This window comes from Oncorhynchus masou, chromosome 30 (assembly GCF_036934945.1).
Source record: "Oncorhynchus masou masou isolate Uvic2021 chromosome 30, UVic_Omas_1.1, whole genome shotgun sequence".
Taxonomy (NCBI): domain Eukaryota; kingdom Metazoa; phylum Chordata; class Actinopteri; order Salmoniformes; family Salmonidae; genus Oncorhynchus; species Oncorhynchus masou.
Window position 1 is genome coordinate 30,407,646 of NC_088241.1, and position 19,725 is coordinate 30,427,370.

The 19,725-nt window shown below is 46.2% G+C and overlaps 1 protein-coding gene across 2 annotated transcripts in view; it reads left to right on the top strand.

Annotated features, from left to right (window-relative positions):
* LOC135522510 (AT-rich interactive domain-containing protein 1A-like) overlaps positions 1-19,725 on the top strand; it is a 30,714-nt gene that overhangs the window by 7,137 nt on the left and 3,852 nt on the right. Inside the window, exons 2-19 of one of the 2 annotated variants that reach the window (XM_064948816.1) lie at positions 2,107-2,325; positions 2,472-3,095; positions 3,312-3,446; positions 4,131-4,371; positions 8,141-8,230; positions 8,551-8,724; positions 9,311-9,629; positions 11,961-12,106; positions 12,620-12,726; positions 12,967-13,176; positions 14,979-15,183; positions 16,128-16,257; positions 16,432-16,619; positions 16,711-16,870; positions 17,101-17,226; positions 17,455-17,551; positions 17,754-18,618; positions 18,822-18,952. In XM_064948816.1, the coding sequence (XP_064804888.1) occupies positions 2,107-2,325; positions 2,472-3,095; positions 3,312-3,446; positions 4,131-4,371; positions 8,141-8,230; positions 8,551-8,724; positions 9,311-9,629; positions 11,961-12,106; positions 12,620-12,726; positions 12,967-13,176; positions 14,979-15,183; positions 16,128-16,257; positions 16,432-16,619; positions 16,711-16,870; positions 17,101-17,226; positions 17,455-17,551; positions 17,754-18,618; positions 18,822-18,952 (4,167 nt within the window). The remainder of the gene's footprint in view (positions 1-2,106; positions 2,326-2,471; positions 3,096-3,311; positions 3,447-4,130; positions 4,372-8,140; positions 8,231-8,550; positions 8,725-9,310; positions 9,630-11,960; positions 12,107-12,619; positions 12,727-12,966; positions 13,177-14,978; positions 15,184-16,127; positions 16,258-16,431; positions 16,620-16,710; positions 16,871-17,100; positions 17,227-17,454; positions 17,552-17,753; positions 18,619-18,821; positions 18,953-19,725) is intronic. The other variant, XM_064948817.1, reaches the window with a different exon arrangement.

A 19,725-nucleotide genomic window follows, 5' to 3' on the forward strand; every position in this document is an offset into this window, starting at 1 on the left:
TAGGTCAACATTGGATCATTCAGAGATCCTCACTGAACTTCTGGAGAGAGTTTGCTGCACTGAAAGTAAAGGGGCTGAATAATTTGCACGCCCAATTTTTCAGTTTTTGATTTGTTAAAAAAGTTTGAAATATCCAATAGATGTCGTTCCACTTCATGATTGTGTCCCACTTGTTGTTGGTTCTTCACAAAAAAATACAGTTTACATCTTTATGTTTGAAGCCTGAAATGTGGCAAATGTTCGCAAAGTTCAAGGGGGCCGAATACTTTCGCAAGGCAATGTACATACGTACATACATGCATGCATACATACATACATACATACATGCATACATACATACATACATACATACATACATACATACATACATACATACATACATACATACATACATACATACATACATGTATACATACAGTTGAAGTCGGAAGTTTACATACACCATAGCAAAATACATTTATACTCAGTTTTTCACAATTTGTGACATTTATTTCTAGTAAAAATTCTGTCTTAGGTCAGTTAGGATCACCACTTTATTTTAAGAATGTGAAATGTCAGAATAATAGTTGACAAAGATTTATTTCAGCTTTTATTTCTTTCATCACATTCCCAGTGGGTCAGGAGTTTACATATACTCAATTAGTATTTGGTAGTATTGCCTTAAACAATTTAAACTTGGGTCAAATGTTTCGGGTAGCCTTCCACAAGCTTCCCACAATAGGTTGGGTGAATTTTGGCCCATTCCTCCTGACAAAGCTGGTGTAACTGAGTCAGGTTTGTAGGCTTCCTTGCTCGCACACGCTTTTTCAGTTCTGCCCACAAATTTTCTATGGGATTGAGGTCAGGGCTTTCTGATGGCCACTCCAATACCCTGATTTTGTTGTCCTTAAGCCATTTTTCCACAACTTTGGAAGTATGCTTGGGGTCATTGTCCATTTGGAAGACACATTTGCGACCAAGCTTTAACTTCCTGACTGATGTCTTGAGATGTTGCTTCAATATATCCAAATCATTTTCCTCCCTCATGATGCCATCTACTTTGAAGTGCACCAGTCCCTCCTGCAGCAAAGCACCCCCACAACATGATGCTGCCACCCCTGTGCTTTACATTTGGGATGGTGTTCTTCGGATTGCAAGCCTCCCCCTTTTTCCTCCAAACATAACGATGGTAGTTATGGCCAAACAGTTCCATTTTTGTTTCATCAGACCAGAGGACATTTCTCCAAAAAGTATGATCTTTGTCCCCATGTGCAGTTGCAAACCGTAGTCTTGCTTTTTTTAATGGCGGCTTTGGAGCAGTGGCTTCTTCCATGCTGAGCACCAGATGGATGCACCAGACTTGTGGAGGTCAACAATTTTTTTCCTGAGGTCTTGGCTGATTTCTTTTGGTTTTCTGATGTCAAGCAAAGAGGCACTGAGTTTGAAGGTAGGCCTTGAAATACATCCAAAGGTACACCTCCAATTGACACATTATGTCAATTAGCCTATCAGAAGCTTCTAAGGCCATGACATGGCATAGTCAACTTAGTGTATGTAAACTTCTGACCCACTGGAATTGTGATACAGTGAGTTATAAGTGAAATAATCTGTCTGTAAAAAATTGTTGAAAAATGACTTGTCATGCACAAAGTAGATGTCCTAACCGACTTGCCAAAACTATAGTTTAACACAATTTGATATATATATATATATATATACCTCCATATTGGCCATATATATATTGCTCCGTAACTTTGGCACAAAAAAGGTTAATGATCGTGGGAAAAATGTAATAAATAAAACTCCCCTTGTTCCCTTGGCTCTTGTAATGCTTTCACGTGTTCTGTTGACTTGCCTTCTGTCATATTTTCTGTTTTTGTACCTATCAGGATGGGAAAATTCATCCCTATAGCTCTTGCTGTGTTGGGAAACTTGAAATGTGTGAGTTGGCTTGCATGAGAGACCCCTGCTAGATAATTAAAGTGCTTATAAACTATAGTGTAGTCATCTGCCCGCATCCAAGTCTTTTGTGATCTATGGTACATCCTGTCACCCGCACCTCTCATAATTTTTTATAGTGTTCATGTTATGAAGTGTTGTTCATGTATTTGATCTTCTGCTCCACAGCCCCCAGGTGCAATGGATCCGATGGCTAAAATGAGAGGCCAGCCGTATGTTGGGGGCAGTCCATACTCCCAACAGCCTGGGCAGGGGCCTCCCCCAGGAGCCCAGCAGGGTCATGCATACCCGGGCCAAGGCTACGGTCCACTTACCTCCCAGAGATACCCGGTGGCCATTCAGGGCCGCACCCCTGGGGCTATGGGAGGCATGCATTACGGGCAGCAGGTCAGTGGTGTCATCAAGCTGACTTAATCCTACATTCTCTCACACCGAAATCAGCCTTCCTTCTCTTCACACACTACTATATGGCTTGCTTATCATATGCCTACCCATTTGTTTGATTTCTAACTTTCATATGTATTTGTGTGTAGATGCAATCTTATGGACAGCAGGGACCAGGAGGCTATGGGCCTCCGGGCCAAGGGCCCTACTACAGCCAACAGGGCCAGGCTTCACACCCAGGCCAGCAGCAAGGGCCCTACCCCCAGGCACCTGCAGGACAGCAGGGTGGTCAAACACCCTACCCTCAGCAGCCCCACCCTTCCCAGACGTCATCCTCACATGCCCAGGGTGGGCCGCCCTATCCGCAGCCCCATATGCCCCCCCAGTCCCAGGGCCCGCAGCCAGGTCCATCCCAAGGGCCCCCACAGTCTCAAACTCCCTACTCCCAGGGCCCTGTCCAGGCTCAGACCCAGTCTGGTCAGCCTCCTTACCCCCAGCAGCAGGGGCCTCCCAGCCAGCCACCACAGCAAGCCAGCTCCCAGGTCCCAGCAGGGTCGCAGCCCCAGCTTAGCTATCCACCCACGCAGGGCCCACAGCAGCTCTCCACACAGCAGCAGCAACCCCAGACACCCGCTCAACCCCCTCAGCAACCACCAGGTCACAGCCAGCATCCACAGGTCCAGCCTGCATCCTACTCCCAGAATCCTCCACAGCAACAACAGCAACAGTCACAGCAGTCACCTTACCAACGCTTCCCTCCTCCACCACAGCAGGTACATCTGAATATGGTGTGTGTGTGTGTGTTTGCAGGCACACAATTGATGTTTTATGATTGAGGTACCTTTGATATCGTCATTGAACGTGCAGTACCGGTTGCCATACTTGCTCAGCAGATGGAAGGTATTGGTATGGTCACTGTGTATTCTCATGTACGCATATATGTGTATGTGAATGCTCTTCAATTCCGATTGTCTCGTTCTCTCCCCCAGGAGATATCCCAGGACTCGTTCAGTTCCCAGTCTAGCGCCCCTCCCTCCAACCAGCCCAAAAGTGTCTCAGAGGACGTCAGCATACAAGGCCGGCCGTCCAGCCTACCGGTGAGTCCTCACCCAACCTGTGCAAAGGTATATATACGCCTATAAATCAAATTATTTCATTGTTCTGAAATCATAATGCATTGAAACATGTTTGCGTGATTCCATGACCCATTTTAGTCTTAACATAGTCAAACCGGTGTTGTGGTTAATTAATGCTACTCGTGTTTATTTTGTATGGCATTTGAGTGTGTGTGTGTCTATAGATGTCATTGGGCATGCGTAGCGAACTTGCAGAAATGTTGTGTGGCAGTCTGGGAGATGAATATTAGTACATTTGAGCAGAGCTCGGGCCTGGATAAAATGAGAGCGAAAGGGACGGTATAGATTGTATCAAATTTACATGGCAGGGCTGCTCCGTGCTGAGTCGGCACACATCCATCGTAACCATGACAACCCCCTGCTCTAATATGCTCTCTTTTCCTCGACAAGATCAATAACCATAACTATGTGTGTCACATGTCTCCAAATCTAGTAGAAAGTGTGCTGCCATGCTTTCCAAGACTGAGGAGATTAAATTGTGCTTGCATCCTGTTTGTGCTTCTGTTGTGCTGGTAGACAGAGCTACAGGAAGTGCATGGAGTCGTTATCAAGACGTCTCACTGCTAACTGTATAGTCAGCTAATGGCTGTCATGTCGATTCCATCAGGCCGGCGTTTTCCACAGCGTCTCCTCACCATAGGCCCCGTTCTCTCCTGTCTTGTGTGTCTGCAGGATCTCTCAGGCTCCATCGATGACCTGCCCACGGGCACGGATGGCGCTCTGAGTCCTGGCGTGAGCACTTCAGGTGTGTCAAGCAGCCAGGGTGAGCAGAGCAACCTGGCCCAGTCGCCCTTCTCGCCCCACACCTCTCCCCATCTGCCAGGCATCCGAGGGCCCTCGCCGTCGCCCGCCGGCTCCCCTGCCAGTGCCACCACCTCCCGCACGGGACCCCTCTCACCCCCCACAATGCCAGGTGAACACACGAGTGCGCACACATACATGGGTTTTTCTGACATGTACTAGGACACATGCAATTTGTTATACATATACACGATGACAACAAAATGACCATAGATTGAAACAGTGGAGCTACTTCAGCCAATAATCTTTTAAAACGATACGGTGCTTGGCTGCAGTTGCTCCAAATCAAATCAAATTTTATTTGTCACATACACATGGTTAGCAGATGTTAATGCGAGTGTAGCTAAATTCTTGTGCTTCTAGTTCCAACAATGCAGTAATAACCAACAAGTAATCTAACTAACAATTCCTAAACTACTGTCTTATACACAGTGTAAGGGGATAAAGAATATGTACATAAGGATATATGAATGAGTGATGGTACAGAGCAGCATAGGCAAGATACAGTAGATGGTATCGAGTACAGTATATACATATGAGATGAGTATGTAAACAAAGTGGCATAGTTAAAGTGGATAGTGATACATGTATTACCTAAGGATGCAGTCGATGATATAGAGTACAGTATATACGTATGCATATGAGATGAATAATGTAGGGTAAGTAACATTATATAAGGTAGCATTGTTTAAAGTGGCTAGTGATATATTTACATTTCCCATCAATTCCCATTATTAAAGTGGTTGGAGTTGAGTCAGTGTCAGTGTGTTGGCAGCAGCCACTCAATGTTAGTGGTGGCTGTTTAACAGTCTGATGGCCTTGAGATAGAAGCTGTTTTTCAGTCTCTCGGTCCCAGCTTTGATGCACCTGTACTGACCTCGCCTTCTGGATGATAGCGGGGTGAACAGGCAGTGGCTCGGGTGGTTGATGTCCTTGATGATCTTTATGGCCTTCCTGTAACATCGGGTGGTGTAGGTGTCCTGGAGGGCAGGTAGTTTGCCCCCGGTGATGCGTTGTGCAGACCTCACTACCCTCTGGAGAGCCTTACGGTTGAGGGCGGAGCAGTTGCCGTACCAGGCGGTGATACAGCCCGCCAGGATGCTCTCGATTGTGCATCTGTAGAAGTTTGTGAGTGCTTTTGGTGACAAGCCGAATTTCTTCAGCCTCCTGAGGTTGAAGAGGCGCTGCTGCGCCTTCTTCACGATGCTGTCTGTGTGAGTGGACCAATTCAGTTTGTCTGTGATGTGTATGCCGAGGAACTTAAAACTTGCTACTCTCTCCACTACTGTTCCATCGATGTGGATAGGGGGTGTTCCCTCTGCTGTTTCCTGAAGTCCACAATCATCTCCTTAGTTTTGTTGACGTTGAGTGTGAGGTTATTTTCCTGACACCACACTCCGAGGGCCCTCACCTCCTCCCTGTAGGCCGTCTCGTCGTTGTTGGTAATCAAGCCTACCACTGTTGTGTCGTCCGCAAACTTGATGATTGAGTTGGAGGCGTGCGTGGCCACGCAGTCGTGGGTGAACAGGGAGTACAGGAGAGGGCTCAGAACGCACCCTTGTGGGGCCCCAGTGTTGAGGATCAGCGGGGAGGAGATGTTGTTACCTACCCTCACCACCTGGGGGCGGCCCGTCAGGAAGTCCAGTACCCAGTTGCACAGGGCGGGGTCGAGACCCAGGGTCTCGAGCTTGATGACGAGCTTGGAGGGTACTATGGTGTTGAATGCCGAGCTGTAGTCGATGAACAGCATTCTCACATAGGTATTCCTCTTGTCCAGATGGGTTAGGGCAGTGTGGTTGAGATTGTGTCGTCTGTGGACCTATTTGGGCGGTAAAGCAAATTGGAGTGGGTCTAGGGTGTCAGGTAGGGTGGAGGTGATATGGTCCTTGACTAGTCTCTCAAAGCACTTCATGATGACGGAAGTGAGTGCTACGGGGCGGTAGTCATTTAGCTCAGTTACCTTAGCTTTCTTGGGAACAGGAACAATGGTGGCCCTCTTGAAGCATGTGGGAACAGCAGACTGGTATAGGGATTGATTGAATATGTCCGTAAACACACCAGCCAGCCGGTCTGCGCATGCTCTGAGGGCGCGGCTGGGGATGCCGTCTGGGCCTGCAGCCTTGCGAGGGTTAACTCGTTTAAATGTTTTACTCACCCCGGCTGCAGTGAAGGAGAGACCGCATGTTTCCGTTGCAGGCCGTGTCAGTGGCACTGTATTGTCCTCAATGCGGGCAAAAAAGTTATTTAGTCTGCCTGGGGGCAAGACATCCTGGTCCGTGACTGGGCTGGATTTCTTCCTGTAGTCCGTGATTGACTGTAGACCCTGCCACATGCCTCTTGTGTCTGAGCCGTTGAATTGAGATTCTACTTTGTCTCTGTACTGACGCTTAGCTTGTTTGATAGCCTTGCGGAGGAATAGCTGCACTGTTTGTACTCGGTCATGTTACCAGACACCTTGCCCTGATTAAAAGCAGTGGTTCGCGCTTTCAGTTTCATGCGAATGCTGCCATCAATCCACGGTTTCTGGTTAGGGAATGTTTTAATCATTGCTATGGGAACGACATCTTCAACGCACATTCTAATGAACTCGCACACCGAATCAGCGTATTCGTCAATGTTGTTATCTGACGCAATACGAAACATGTCCCAGTCCACGTGATGGAAGCAGTCTTGGAGTGTGGAGTCAGCTTGGTCGGACCAGCGTTGGACAGACCTCAGCGTGGGAGCTTCTTGTTTTAGTTTTTGTCTGTAGGCAGGTATCAGCAAAATGGAGTCGTGGTCAGCTTTTCCGAAAGGGGGGCGGGGCAGGGCCTTATATGCGTCGCGGAAGTTAGAGTAACAGTGATCCAAGGTTTTTCCACCCCTGGTTGCGCAATCGATATGCTGATAAAATTTAGGGAGTCTTGTTTTCAGATTAGCCTTGTTAAAATCCCCAGCAACAATGAATGCAGCCTCCGGATAAATGGTTTCCAGTTTGCAAAGAGTTAAATAAAGTTCGTTCAGAGCCATCAATGTGTCTGCTTGGGGGGGATATATACGGCTGTGATTATAATCGAAGAGAATTCTCTTGGTAGATAATGCGGTCTACATTTGATTGTGAGGAATTCTAAATCAGGTGAACAGAAGGATTTGAGTTCCTGTATGTTTCTTTCATCGCACCATGTCTCGTTAGCCATAAGGCATACGCCACCACCCCTCTTCTTACCAGAAAGGTGTTTGTTTCTGTCTGCGCGATGCGTGGAGAAACCCGTTGGCTGCACCGCTTCAGATAGCGTCTTTCCAGTGAGCCATGTTTCCGTGAAGGACAGAACGTTACAGTCTCTGATGTCCCTCTGGAATGCTACCCTTGCTCGGATTTCATCAACCTTGTTGTCAAGAGACTGGACATTGGCAAGAAGAATGCTAGGGAGTGGTGCACGGTGTGCCCGTCTCCGGAGTCTGACCAGAAGACCGCCTCGTTTCCCTCTTTTTCGGAGTCGTTTTTCTTTTGGGTCGCTGTATGCAATCCATTCCGTTGTCCTGTTTGTAAGGCAGAACACAGGATCCGCGTCGCGAAAAACATATTCCTGGTCGTTCTGATGGTGAGTTGACGCTGATCTTATATACAGTAGTTCTTCTCGACTGTATGTAATGAAACCTAAGATGACCTGGGGTACTAATGTAAGAAATAACACGTAAAAAAACAAAAAACTGCATAGTTTCCTAGGAACGCGAAGCGAGGCGGCCATCTCTGTCGGCGCCGGAAGTGTTTCAATCTATGGTCATTTTGTTGGATTAATTTAAGTGTCCCTTAAATATTGTTAACTAAGTAGTGACATTTGTGGCCTTGTTCCTACTCAGACTTCTTATTTACATACTGAGACGACCCTTCTGTTGTTTAGGGACCCAGATTCCCCCTAGACCATCGAGTGTTCAGTCTGACGGGAGTGTGCACCCCGCCATGAGCCAGTCTCCCATGGCCCAGGACAGAGGTGAGTTCACCCTAACTGAGAATCCCCTCACACAGTACTACCCCGCTCTGCAGGGATCACTGACAGTGTTCTGTTTTAATGCAACTTTGGCTGCACTTTCTTTTATGGTACCTGGTACTTACCAGAAAATAGTGTGGTAACAATAGGTACTTTCTGGTACTTCAAATAATATTACATGTAATTGCCATTTTTACCATGTACGTTCTAAGTAAATACTGGCAAATTTCTGTACCGAAGCCTTCTGATGTGTCTTATGAGAGATTTCCAGTGTTTTGTTGGAGGATTAACATCTTTCACCCTCTCTTCTCTGACCCTGCCAGGGTTCATGCAGAGAAACCCCCAGATGCCCCCCTACAGCTCACCACAGTCTGCCTCTCCCCTGTCACCCCGACAGTCCTCTGGAGGCCAGATGCACCCTGGGATGGGACCTTATCAGCAGCAGAACAACTCCATGGGGGGCTACGGACCTCAGGGTGGGCAGTATGGCCCACAAGGTGAGTTCTGTGGGTTACACTGTGCAACAAAGGAAAGGGGCTGGTGGCAAAATATCAACATTTGGTGCACTTGAAAAATAACAACTCAGTTGATATACCAAATAGACTTTTAATCATTTTGACTGCCAATGTATAAATGCTTCCCACTTAATTATCTCACCATCCTGTCAAGTTGCTTCTTGTTTGTTCCCCCAGCCAAATCCATGGAATATGTATTTTTGCCTCATAGGAATTCCCTCCTATCAGCTCATCCCTCCCTCTCCTAGCCTAGCGCAGCTATTTTTAGCCATGGAGAACAGTCAGCTGACATAGCAGAGCCCCCCTGTCAGTAGAGGTGCCACTATGATGGTGGGCTCATATCTCCGTGTGCACAAATCCACTGTCAGCTCGGTATAGTGCCCTGCACAGCTTCAAAAGACATGAGCAGTCATGTACACCTTTCACAACAGAACCCCAAGTTGATTAAAGATTTAGTTTGTTGTTTTGCGCATATAACTAGTCTTCCCAATGTCACCAGAGCAGTGTTTATTTTGTATTTTTTAACATACATTTTTTACACACATTGTTTTTGTCCATTCTATTACAGGTTATCCCCGGCAACCTGGATACAACAACATGCCCAATGCCAACTACCCTGGCATGGGCAACCCCATGAACCCTGGCAACCCCATGTCTGGGCAAGGGGGGCTGCCATTTGCAGGCATCCCTCCTGGTAGAATGCCTCCGGGCCAGGTGGGAGTGCGTCCCTATGGCCCCAACATGGGGCCCAACATGCCACCCAACATGGGTAACATGCCACCTCAGGTGGGCTCAGGGATGTGCCCTCCCCCCGGCCTCAACCGGAAGGCCCAGGAGGCTGCAGCTGTAGTCATGCAACACGCTGCTACCAACTCCATACACAGCAGGTACACTATACTTTTTACTAAACAATATTACACATGTACAGTGCATTTTGGAAAGTATTCAGAGCCCTTGACTTTTTCCACATTTTGTTACGTTACAGCCTTACAGGCTGACCAGACAGCTTGCTCACGCGCATGTTGATTTTGTCCACCCACACTAGACGTGATCAGGACACGCAGGTTAAAATATCAAAATGAACCAACAATATTCATTTGGGGACAGGATAAAAGAAAGGGATACAAATTTGTCCTGGGATATAAACATTGGGTTGTTATTTTACCTGAAATGCACAAGGTCCTCTACTCCGACAATTAATCCACAGATAAAAAGGTAAAACAAGTTTTTTTTTTTTTTTTTTAGTAATCTCTCCTCCTTCAGGCTTCTTCTTTGGACTTTATATGGTGGTTGGCAACCAACTTTAAGGTGCATTACCAACTGGACTGGAGTGTGGACCTCGGTTCATCTTTCAATCACCCATGTGGTTATATGCTCCTATAAACCAATGAGGAGATGGGAGAGGCAGGACTTGCAGTGCGTCATAAATAGAACCAAGTTCTATTTTAGTGTCTGGCTATGCAGACATGTGCGAGCAGTCTGGATTCAATTATTGAATAACATGTATATGTATATTAATTTTGCAATGCTTGCGTAGGCGGCGTGGTCAGCATGTTATTCTAAAATTGATTAAATTGTTGTTGTTTTTTCCTAATCAAGCTACACAACCGAATAATGACAAAGCAAAAACAGTTTTTTAGAAATGTTTGATTATTTATTATAAATAAGAACTGAAAAATCACATTTACATAAGTATTCAGACCCTCTACTCAGTACTTTGTTGAAGCACCTTCGGCAGCGATTACAGCCTCGAGTCTTCTTAGGTATGACGTTTACAAGCTTGGCACACCTGTATTTGGGAAGTTTCTTCTCTGCAGATCCTCTCAAGCTCTGTTGGTTGGATGGGGTGCATCACTGCATAGCTATTTTTAGGTTTTGCCAGAGATATTCAATGGGGTTCAAGTCCGGGCTCTGGCTGAGCCACTCAAGGACATTCCGAGACTTGTGCCGAAGCCACTCCCGCATTGTCTTGGCTGTGTGCTTAGTTGTTGTCCTGTTGGAAGATAAAACCTTCGTCCCCAGTCTGAGGTCCTGAGCACTCTGGAGCAGGTTTTCATCAAGGATATATCTGTACTTTGCTCCGTTCATCTTTCCCTCGATCCTGACTAGCCTCCCAGTCCCCGCCACTGAAAAACGTCCCCATAGCATGCTGCTGCCACCACCAGGTTTCCTCCAGACGTGACGCTTGGCATTCAGGCCAAAGAGTTCAATCTTTGTTTCATATGGTCTGAGAATCATTTAGGTGCCTTCTGGCAAACTCCAAGCAGACTCTTTTGCCTTTTACTGAGGAGTGTCTTCTGTCTGGCCTCTGTACCAAAAAGGCCTGATTGGTGGAGTTCTGCAGAGATGGTTGTCCTTCTGGAAGGTTCTCCCATCTTCAGAGGAACTCTGGAGCTCTATCAGAGTGACCATCGGGTTCTTGGTCACCTCCCTGACCAAGGCCGTTCTCCCTCGATTGTTCAGTTTGGCCGGGCTGCAAGCTTTAGGAATAGTCTTTGTGGTTCCAAACTTCTTTCATTTAAGAATGATGGAGGCCACTGTGTTCTTGGAGACCGTCAATGCTGCAGACTTTTTTTGGTACCCTTCACCAGATATGTGCCTCGACACAATCCTGTCTCTGGGCTCTACGGACAATTCCTTCGATCTCATGGCTTGGTTTTTGCTTTGACATGCACTGTCAACTGTAGGACCTTATATAGACAGGTGTGTGCCTCCACCCAATATGTTATTTCTTAAATCATTGTTAATGTGTTGAGTATGTGATATCTGGCCCTAACTAGTAGATTTTCCTATACTTTGAAGGTCCTGTGAAGGCAGTGAGAGGAGTGATTAGAGCAGCAGGAAATAAAGAACAGAGAGCAGATGAGATGAAGACAGACTCACTGAGAGGTAGACAGGCAGAGGCAGACGAGATGTTCTCCAGCCCGTCACTACGAGGAATACCTGACTCTCACATTACATCCAAACACATTAAAAACATTGGAAAGTTCAGATGCAGATTCAGCATATTTTCTCTCTAGGCTTTACGGTCTTCACAGGTGTACAAAGTCACTAGACATTTTTGTATCAAGAACAAGGAATTCCCCCTTGCAATGGCACTCAAGTCTTTCTTATTTAGTGATATTGTTGCATAACTGATTTTTTTCAGCAGGAGAGGAATGTTTTTCACTCTGAAATCATGCTACATGCTAAAAGTGTGGTTGTCCCTCATCGTTCAGGATGCCTGGCTACCCCAACATGCCCCCTGGCATGATGGGCCCTGGCGCCCCCTATGGCCCTCCCATGAACAACATGCCTGGCATGATGAACGCGCAGGGCGGCTCACCTTTCCCTATGGGGCCCAACATGGCCAATAACTCCAGTGGTGAGTACTGTTGTCCAATACTGTTGCTCCATGGTGCCCCAAGTATTTCTGATATGTCAGGATGACTTTGGTTGGGTCAGTGGTCTATGGCATAGGTTTGCTTTGGGGTGGCCAGTAAGTAAGGCCTGATGCAATTTGTCTGCAGTGTTTTCACACTAGACCTTTTTCTCATCTGAAAGTTCTAGTATAGACGGATGAGTTTTCCAAAACAAATATTGTTTTAGTGCAGTCGTTGTTAATCTAAGTCACACTTGAGGAAAGTTTTTGCATTGGTTTCACCAGAGCACTTCCTATCCTGTTTGAAGATAACGTTGGTCAATGAACAATGGTCGCGGTATAAATAAGTTCTATAGGGGAATCTTTGTTAGTCTGTAATGTCTGAAATTAGAATACAAAAAAATGTCAGCTGCCTCTGGTCGTTCAGCAGTTGTTTGTTATATGTCCTGATCCCGAGAATTGTTGTTCAAAAGCTGTTGAACAGTGCCCAACCCCACAATGTACCCTTGTACCTAGGTTTGGCCCCAAGTCCAGAGTTTGGTATGGATGGAAAAATTAACCAGGGCCAGAAGATGAACAACAAAGTGGACGGAACACCGAAAACGGAACCGACTAAATCCAAGGTGATAAGATAATGGCTTTGTCTGTCCAATTTTGTTTAAGGGCTTGTGTGTACGTTAAAAGAAACTACGTTATAAACCATATTGTTTTTAAACTGTTAGCACACGTGTTACCATCATACTTTTGACTTTATTCCGTGGTTATTACAGTTGCCAATGAGCTAGCTACTAAAGGAAAATAAGACCAATGGGTTTATAACCCAACCCTTTCCCTCATGACGGCTCTCTCTTGCCGCCTTCCAGAAGTCGAGCTCTTCCACGACAACCAACGAGAAGATCACCCGTCTGTACGAGTTGGGCCCCGAGCTCGAGAGGAAGATGTGGGTGGACCGCTACCTGGGCTTTATCGAGGAAAAAGCCATGGGCATGACCAACCTGCCTGCTGTGGGCCGCAAACCCCTAGACCTCTTCAGACTCTACGTCTCGGTCAAGGAGATTGGAGGCTTCGCACAGGTCAGTGTAGGTTTGTGCTGTACTATGCATGCATGCACTGTAGTGTGTTTGATCTATTTATTTCCCTATTGAGGTGCCCTCTTGGCCAGGTTTCCCTTTATAAAAGAGGTCTTCTGACCTCAATGGGAATTCCTGGATAAATATACACAAACGTTAGAAATGTCTTTGTTTTTAAAAGAAAAGCTAATTTTGGGGGTATTAAAATAACATCAACTTGATCATTAACAATGTCTACAGTGTATTGTAGCTGGAAACGGCAGATAATTTTAATTTAAAAAACAAACAAATATCTACATAGGTGTACAGAGGCCCATTATCAGCAACTGTCAATCCTGTGTTCCAATGGCACATTGTTAGCTAATCCAAGTTTAGACTTTTAAAAGGCTAATTGGTCATTAGAAAACCCTTTTGCAATTATGTTGGCATAGCTGAAAACTGTTGTATTGATTAAAGAAGCAATAAAACTGTCGTCCTTTAGACTAGTTGAGTATCTGGAGCATCAGATTTTGTGGGTTCTTCTGAAACTTGTCAGTCTATTCTTGTTCTGTGAAATGAAGGCAATTCCATGTGAGAAATTGCCAAGAAACTGAAGTTCTTGTACAATGCTGTGTACTACTCCCTTCACAGAACAGCGCAAACTGGCTCTAACCAGAATAGAAAGAGGAGTGGGAGGCCCTGGTGCATAACTGAGCAAGAGGAAAAGTACATTAGTGTCTAGAGCTTTACAAGTCCTCAACTGGCAGATTTATTAAATAGTACCCTGCAAAACACCAGTCTCAACGTCAGTGAAGAGGCAAGTCCGGGATGCAAAGAAAAATCCATATCTCAGACTGGCCAATAAAAATAAAAGATTAAGAGCAAAATAACAGACACTGGACAGAGGAATAATAGACACTGGACAGAGGACCTCTGCCTAGAAGGCCAGCATCCCAAAGTCGCCTCTTCACTGTTGACGTTGAGACTGGTGTTTTGCAGGTACTATTTAATGAAGCTGCCAGTTGAGGACTTGTTTGAGAAACAGCCGCCTCACTAGACACTAATGTACTTGTCCTCTTGCTCAGTTGTGCACCAGGGCCTCCCACTCCTCTTTCTATTCTGGTTAGGACCAGTTTGCGCTGTTCTGTGAAGGGAGTAGTACACAGCGCTGTAAGAGATCTTCAGTTTCTTGGCAATTTCTCGCGTGGAATAGCGTTCATTTCTCAGAACAATAAGACTGACGAGATTCAAAAGAAAGTTATTTGTTTCTAGCCATTTTGAGCCTGTAATCGAATCCACAAATGCTGATGCTCCATATACTCAACTAGTCTAAAGAAGGCCAGTTCTTTAATCAGAACATCAGTTTTCAGCTGTGCTAACATAATTACAAAAGGGTTTTCTAATGCTCAATTCGCCTTTTAAAATTATAAAGTTGGATTAGCTAACACAACGTGCCATTGGAACACATGAGTGATGGTTGCTAATAATAGGCTTCTGTACGCCTATGTAGATACTCCATAAAATATCTGCCATTTCCAGCTACAATAGACCTTCACAAAATTAACAATGTCTACAATGTATTTCTGATCAATTTGATGTTATTTTAATGGACAAAAAATGAGCTTTTCTTTCAAAAACAAGGAAATTTCTAAGTGACCCCAAACTTTTGAATGGTAGTGTAGGTTCAATAAATAAGTATAACACATGCACAAACACACCTTAGAACACGTATAAACACACCATGCACAATCTCTTGGTTATTATTTGCTCATCCCCTTCTCTCTGGTCCCTGTTTTAATGTCCCGGTCTTCATGCTCTATGTCCAGGTGAACAAGAACAAGAAGTGGCGTGAGCTGTCCACCAACCTGAACGTTGGCACGTCAAGCAGCGCCGCCAGCTCCCTGAAGAAGCAGTACATCCAGTGTCTGTACGCCTTCGAGTGCAAGATTGAACGCGGGGAGGACCCCCCTCCTGAGATCATCACTGACAACAAGAAGGCCAACCAGGCCAAGGTCCAGCCACCCTCCCCAGGTCAGTGCAGATAGTTATCCACACTATGCTGAGCCGTAATTATTATGCATCAAATGTTAGAAACCGGACTGAAACTGGTTGGGACTACCTGGTCTTGTCCAATATGAGAAACCAATTTTCATTGCAAAAGGTTATCATTTTTTTGTTTGTTGGGAAGTTAATGTATTTTATTTGAACAGGGAGTCCCATTGGGACCAAGATCTCTTTCACAAGGGAGCCCTACATACGCATAATTTACAAAATATAATATAAAAATACATTTTTGTAAATAATCACATTCATCAGCAAAGAGGTCCCCAGTCAACATTTTGAACTGCCTGAGAGGCACCAGAACATCCAGTTGTAGGGAACTCTGTAGATTTACCTAACTGAGGAGACTGAAGAGATTTCCAGAGTTAGCCATCCTTGAGACAGGGTATTTTTGTAAGAGAACTTTATAAATCAAAATAAAGCAATGAATCGACCTACTTCAATTCAGAGGACCAGCTTACTATCTGGTAAAGAATGCAGTGACATGTACTGAACCTGACGCCATAATAAAAACTAAGTGCACTATGTTAAATGTATCTAACAGTTTTAATGAAGTGGCAGCTGCATTCATATAGATAATGTCTAGTATTGGTCTAGTATTGGTAGAAATGTCGATTGAATGACCTGTATAATTAAGCAATAAGGTGTGGCCAATATACCACGGTTAAGGGCTGTTCTTAGGCATGACGCAACGCGTAGCCTTAGTATTTTGGCCATATAGCACAAACCCCCTAGGTGCCTTATTGATATTATAAACTGGTTACCAATGTAATTAGACCAGTAAATAGTAATTATTGTCATACCTGTGGTACATAGTTTGACATACCACGGCATTCAGACAATCAGCATCCAAGGGCTCGAACCACCCGATGAAAGTCAACTCTAACTGAAATGCCCCTCTTTTTTTCCGGTAGCTGGATCAGGTTCTCTCCAGGGCCCTCAGACCCCCCAGTCCACCAGCAGCTCTATGGCCGAGGGCAGCGACCTCAAGCCCCCCACACCTGCCTCCACCCCACACCCCACCCAGATGCCACCCGGGGCCAGGTGGGTCGCAGTGCTTCAATCTCATCCTCTTTGAGTTATCAATTGCATTCAGGAGATTAAATTCTTCAATTGGATGTTTAATTTACTTATTGAATTGAAATGGAATTCACCCCAACTCTGATATACGCTTTGATAAATCCCTATTTACTCACTAAACGTCCCTCTATCTTTTAGGAGCAATGTGGCCCTGCAGGACCCATTTGCTGAAGGTAGTGACCCTACTTTCCCCAGAAGGAACTCCATGACCTCTAACTCTGGCTACCAGTCTGGCATGAGCACCCCAGAGATGCCAGGTCGCATGGGTCCAGGGCCCTATGAGGGTCCAGGGCCTAACAAAGACCCCTTTGGTGCCATGCGGAAAGGTGGGTAGAAGAGGCTACAAGAAAGATCCCTAGAAACTGATGGTGCTGGGAAGCTGGGTACCTTGCTGACGTAGTGTGTATTTCTTTCCAGTTGGGGAGCAGTTCTTGCCTGCCAGTCAGGGTCCTAACAGTGGGATGGCAGAACAGCAACAGTTTAACCGTGGGCCTCCACCAGGTGCTATGGGGAACATGTCGATGGCTCAGAGACAGCAGTATGGACCAGGCCCTTACGGACAAGGCTACGAGAGGAGGTAAGACCCTACACACGCTTATAGGCCATAGAAATATAATTACTAGAAAGGACATTCACATGCAAGTCAATGTGTCTACGATGGGTGGACTGGCGGCCATATTGAGTATAATTCTATTTCTATAGACACCATATTGACTGTGTAGCAGTCTGCTCATTTCCTTTTTTTAATGGAAATAATTGTACTAAGTGTGGTCAACCAATGTTGTCCTATGTGGTGGTGTTTACCAGGCCGGAGCAGGGGATGGGCCCAGAGGGCAGCATGGGATCTGGTGCACCGCAGCCAAACCTGATGCCCGCTAACCCCGACACAGGGATGTACTCGCCAAACCGCTACCCATCACAGCAGCAGCCACGGTCAGTTCACCACCCAGTACCCCTCTATCTCAGGTGCGGTCTGTTGCAGACAGACACCATGCACCGACTGTCCCAGCATTTATAGTCCTGCAATATTGTAAAGGTTGTTTTTACAATGAGGGTTTATTTCACAATGAGGGTTTATTGGTACACTAGCAGTATACTGTAGCAATATTAGACACTCGGCTTATGTGGAATGTCTTGCTGATGTGTTGTGGTTGTTCACAGGAATGATTCCTATGGTAATCAATATCCTGGCCATGGTACTCCCCCTGGTGGTTCTTATCCCAATCAACAGCCAGGAATGTACCCACAGCAACAACAGGTGATGGCTCCAACTCACTGTGTATGCACTGGAAGTGTGACGTCACTGTAAAGTGGTAACCACTAACCATGTGTTATTACCCCAAAAAGTAGTACTTACTGTATAGATGAGTAATAGCCATAGGGGGGAAAGTAATAGTCATCAACATTCATCTGATGCAATGTAATGGCACCGCCTACCTAAATGTCTTTGCTCTGTACAGAACTACAAGCGTCCTGTGGAAGGGGGCTACCCACCAGCGAAGCGACACGAGGGGGAGATGTACAGCGGGCCCTTCAGTGCAGGGCTGCAGCAGCAACAACCGCAGCAGCAGCCAGGGGTGGCCTCTGCACCCCCTGCTGGCCAGCCAGAGATGTACCAACCACAGTACAGCAGCGGCTCCTTCCCCGGCACTGACCGCCGCCTGCCTGGTCCCCAGGGCCAGTTCCCCTTCCCCTTCAACAGAGAGCGCATGCAGGCCACCACTGGGCCCAACGCCCAGCCCTCCATGCCTCCTCAGATGATGCAGCCAAGCCCTGACGGCCCCCAGGGTGGCGCGTGGCAGGGCCGCGGGGAGATGAACTATCCTGGCAATTACCCCAACCGGCAGGGTGGCCCCCCAGGGGGCTCAGCCCAGGGACCTGGACACCCCGGCATGAACCGCGGTTCGGAGGAAATTATGTCATCGGAGCAACGCATGAACCACGAGGGCCAATGGGGGCCAGGTCAGATGGGTCCTCGGCAGCCCCCCTACGTTCCTGGAGGGACAGCCCCGCCCATGACCCGCACCCTCCAGTCCAACTACCAATCCGCTCAGGCCATGCAGAACCACATTCCACAGGTGTCCAGTCCCTCCCCCATGCCCCGTGGGGGCCCCATGGAGAGTCGGACGTCGCCCAGTAAATCTCCCTACATGCACAGTGGCGTCAAGATGCAAAAGGCAGGGCCCCCGGTCCCTGCCTCTCACATAGTGCCCCAGTCTGTACAGTCCCCTCTGATCCGTAGAGATATGCCCTTTCCCCCAGGCTCAGTGGAGGCCACCCACCCTATCCTAAAACCACGCCGACGCCTCACCACGAAAGATATCGGTATGGCTATCACAACCCAGAACTCCACCCATAATCACAATATTATTATACATGCAGTATACAGTATTAACTATTTAGTGATCCCATTTGGACACTACAATTGTTGCTTCAGCCCTATATGAAAGTGTTTGTATTGTGTGGTCCATCAGTACTGTGAAGGGTATCAGCATGAGTTAAAATACTGTATTTGTTTATCTCCATAGGGACCCCAGAGGCTTGGAGGGTAATGATGTCCCTCAAGTCTGGACTGTTGGCTGAGAGCACGTGGGCCCTCGACACCATCAACATCCTCCTGTATGACGACAACAGCATCTCCACCTTCAACCTCAATTTGGTGAGCTAACAAGACAGGTAGCCTAGCAGTTAGAGATATGGGCCAGTAACCAAAAGGTCGCTAGTTCGAATCCCTGAGCAAGGTGCTTAACTTCTTGTGTCGAGCAATCCCGTATCCGGGAGCGTAATCATAGCCTCAAGCTCATTAGCATAATGCAACGTTAACTATTCATGAAAATCGCAAATGAAATAAATATATTGGCTCACAAGCTTAGCCTTTTGTTAACAACACTGTCATCTCTTTTCAACCATAGCTACACAAGCATTTGTGTAAGAGTATTGATAGCTAGCATAGCATTAAGCCTAGCATTCAGCAGGCAACAATTTCACAAAAACAAGAAAAGGATTCAAATAAAATAATTTACCTTTGAAGAACTTCGGATGTTTTCAATGAGGAGACTCTCAGTTAGATAGCAAAGTTTTTCCAAAAATATTTTTTGTGTAGGAGAAATCACTCTGTTTTGTTCATCACGTTTGGCTAAGAAAAAAAATGGAAATTCAGTCATTACAACGCCAAACTTTTTCCCAAATTAACTCCATAATATCGACATGGCAAACGTTGTTTAGAATCAATCCCCAAGGTGTTTTTCACATATCTATTCGATGATAAATCAGTCGTGGCAGTTGCCTTTCTCCTCTGAACCAAATGGAAAAGTGCACGCAGCTGGAGATTGCGCAATAATTTCGACGGAGGACACCAAGCGGACACCTGGTAAATGTAATCTCTTATGGTCAATCTTCCAATGATATGCCTACAAATACGTCACAATGCTG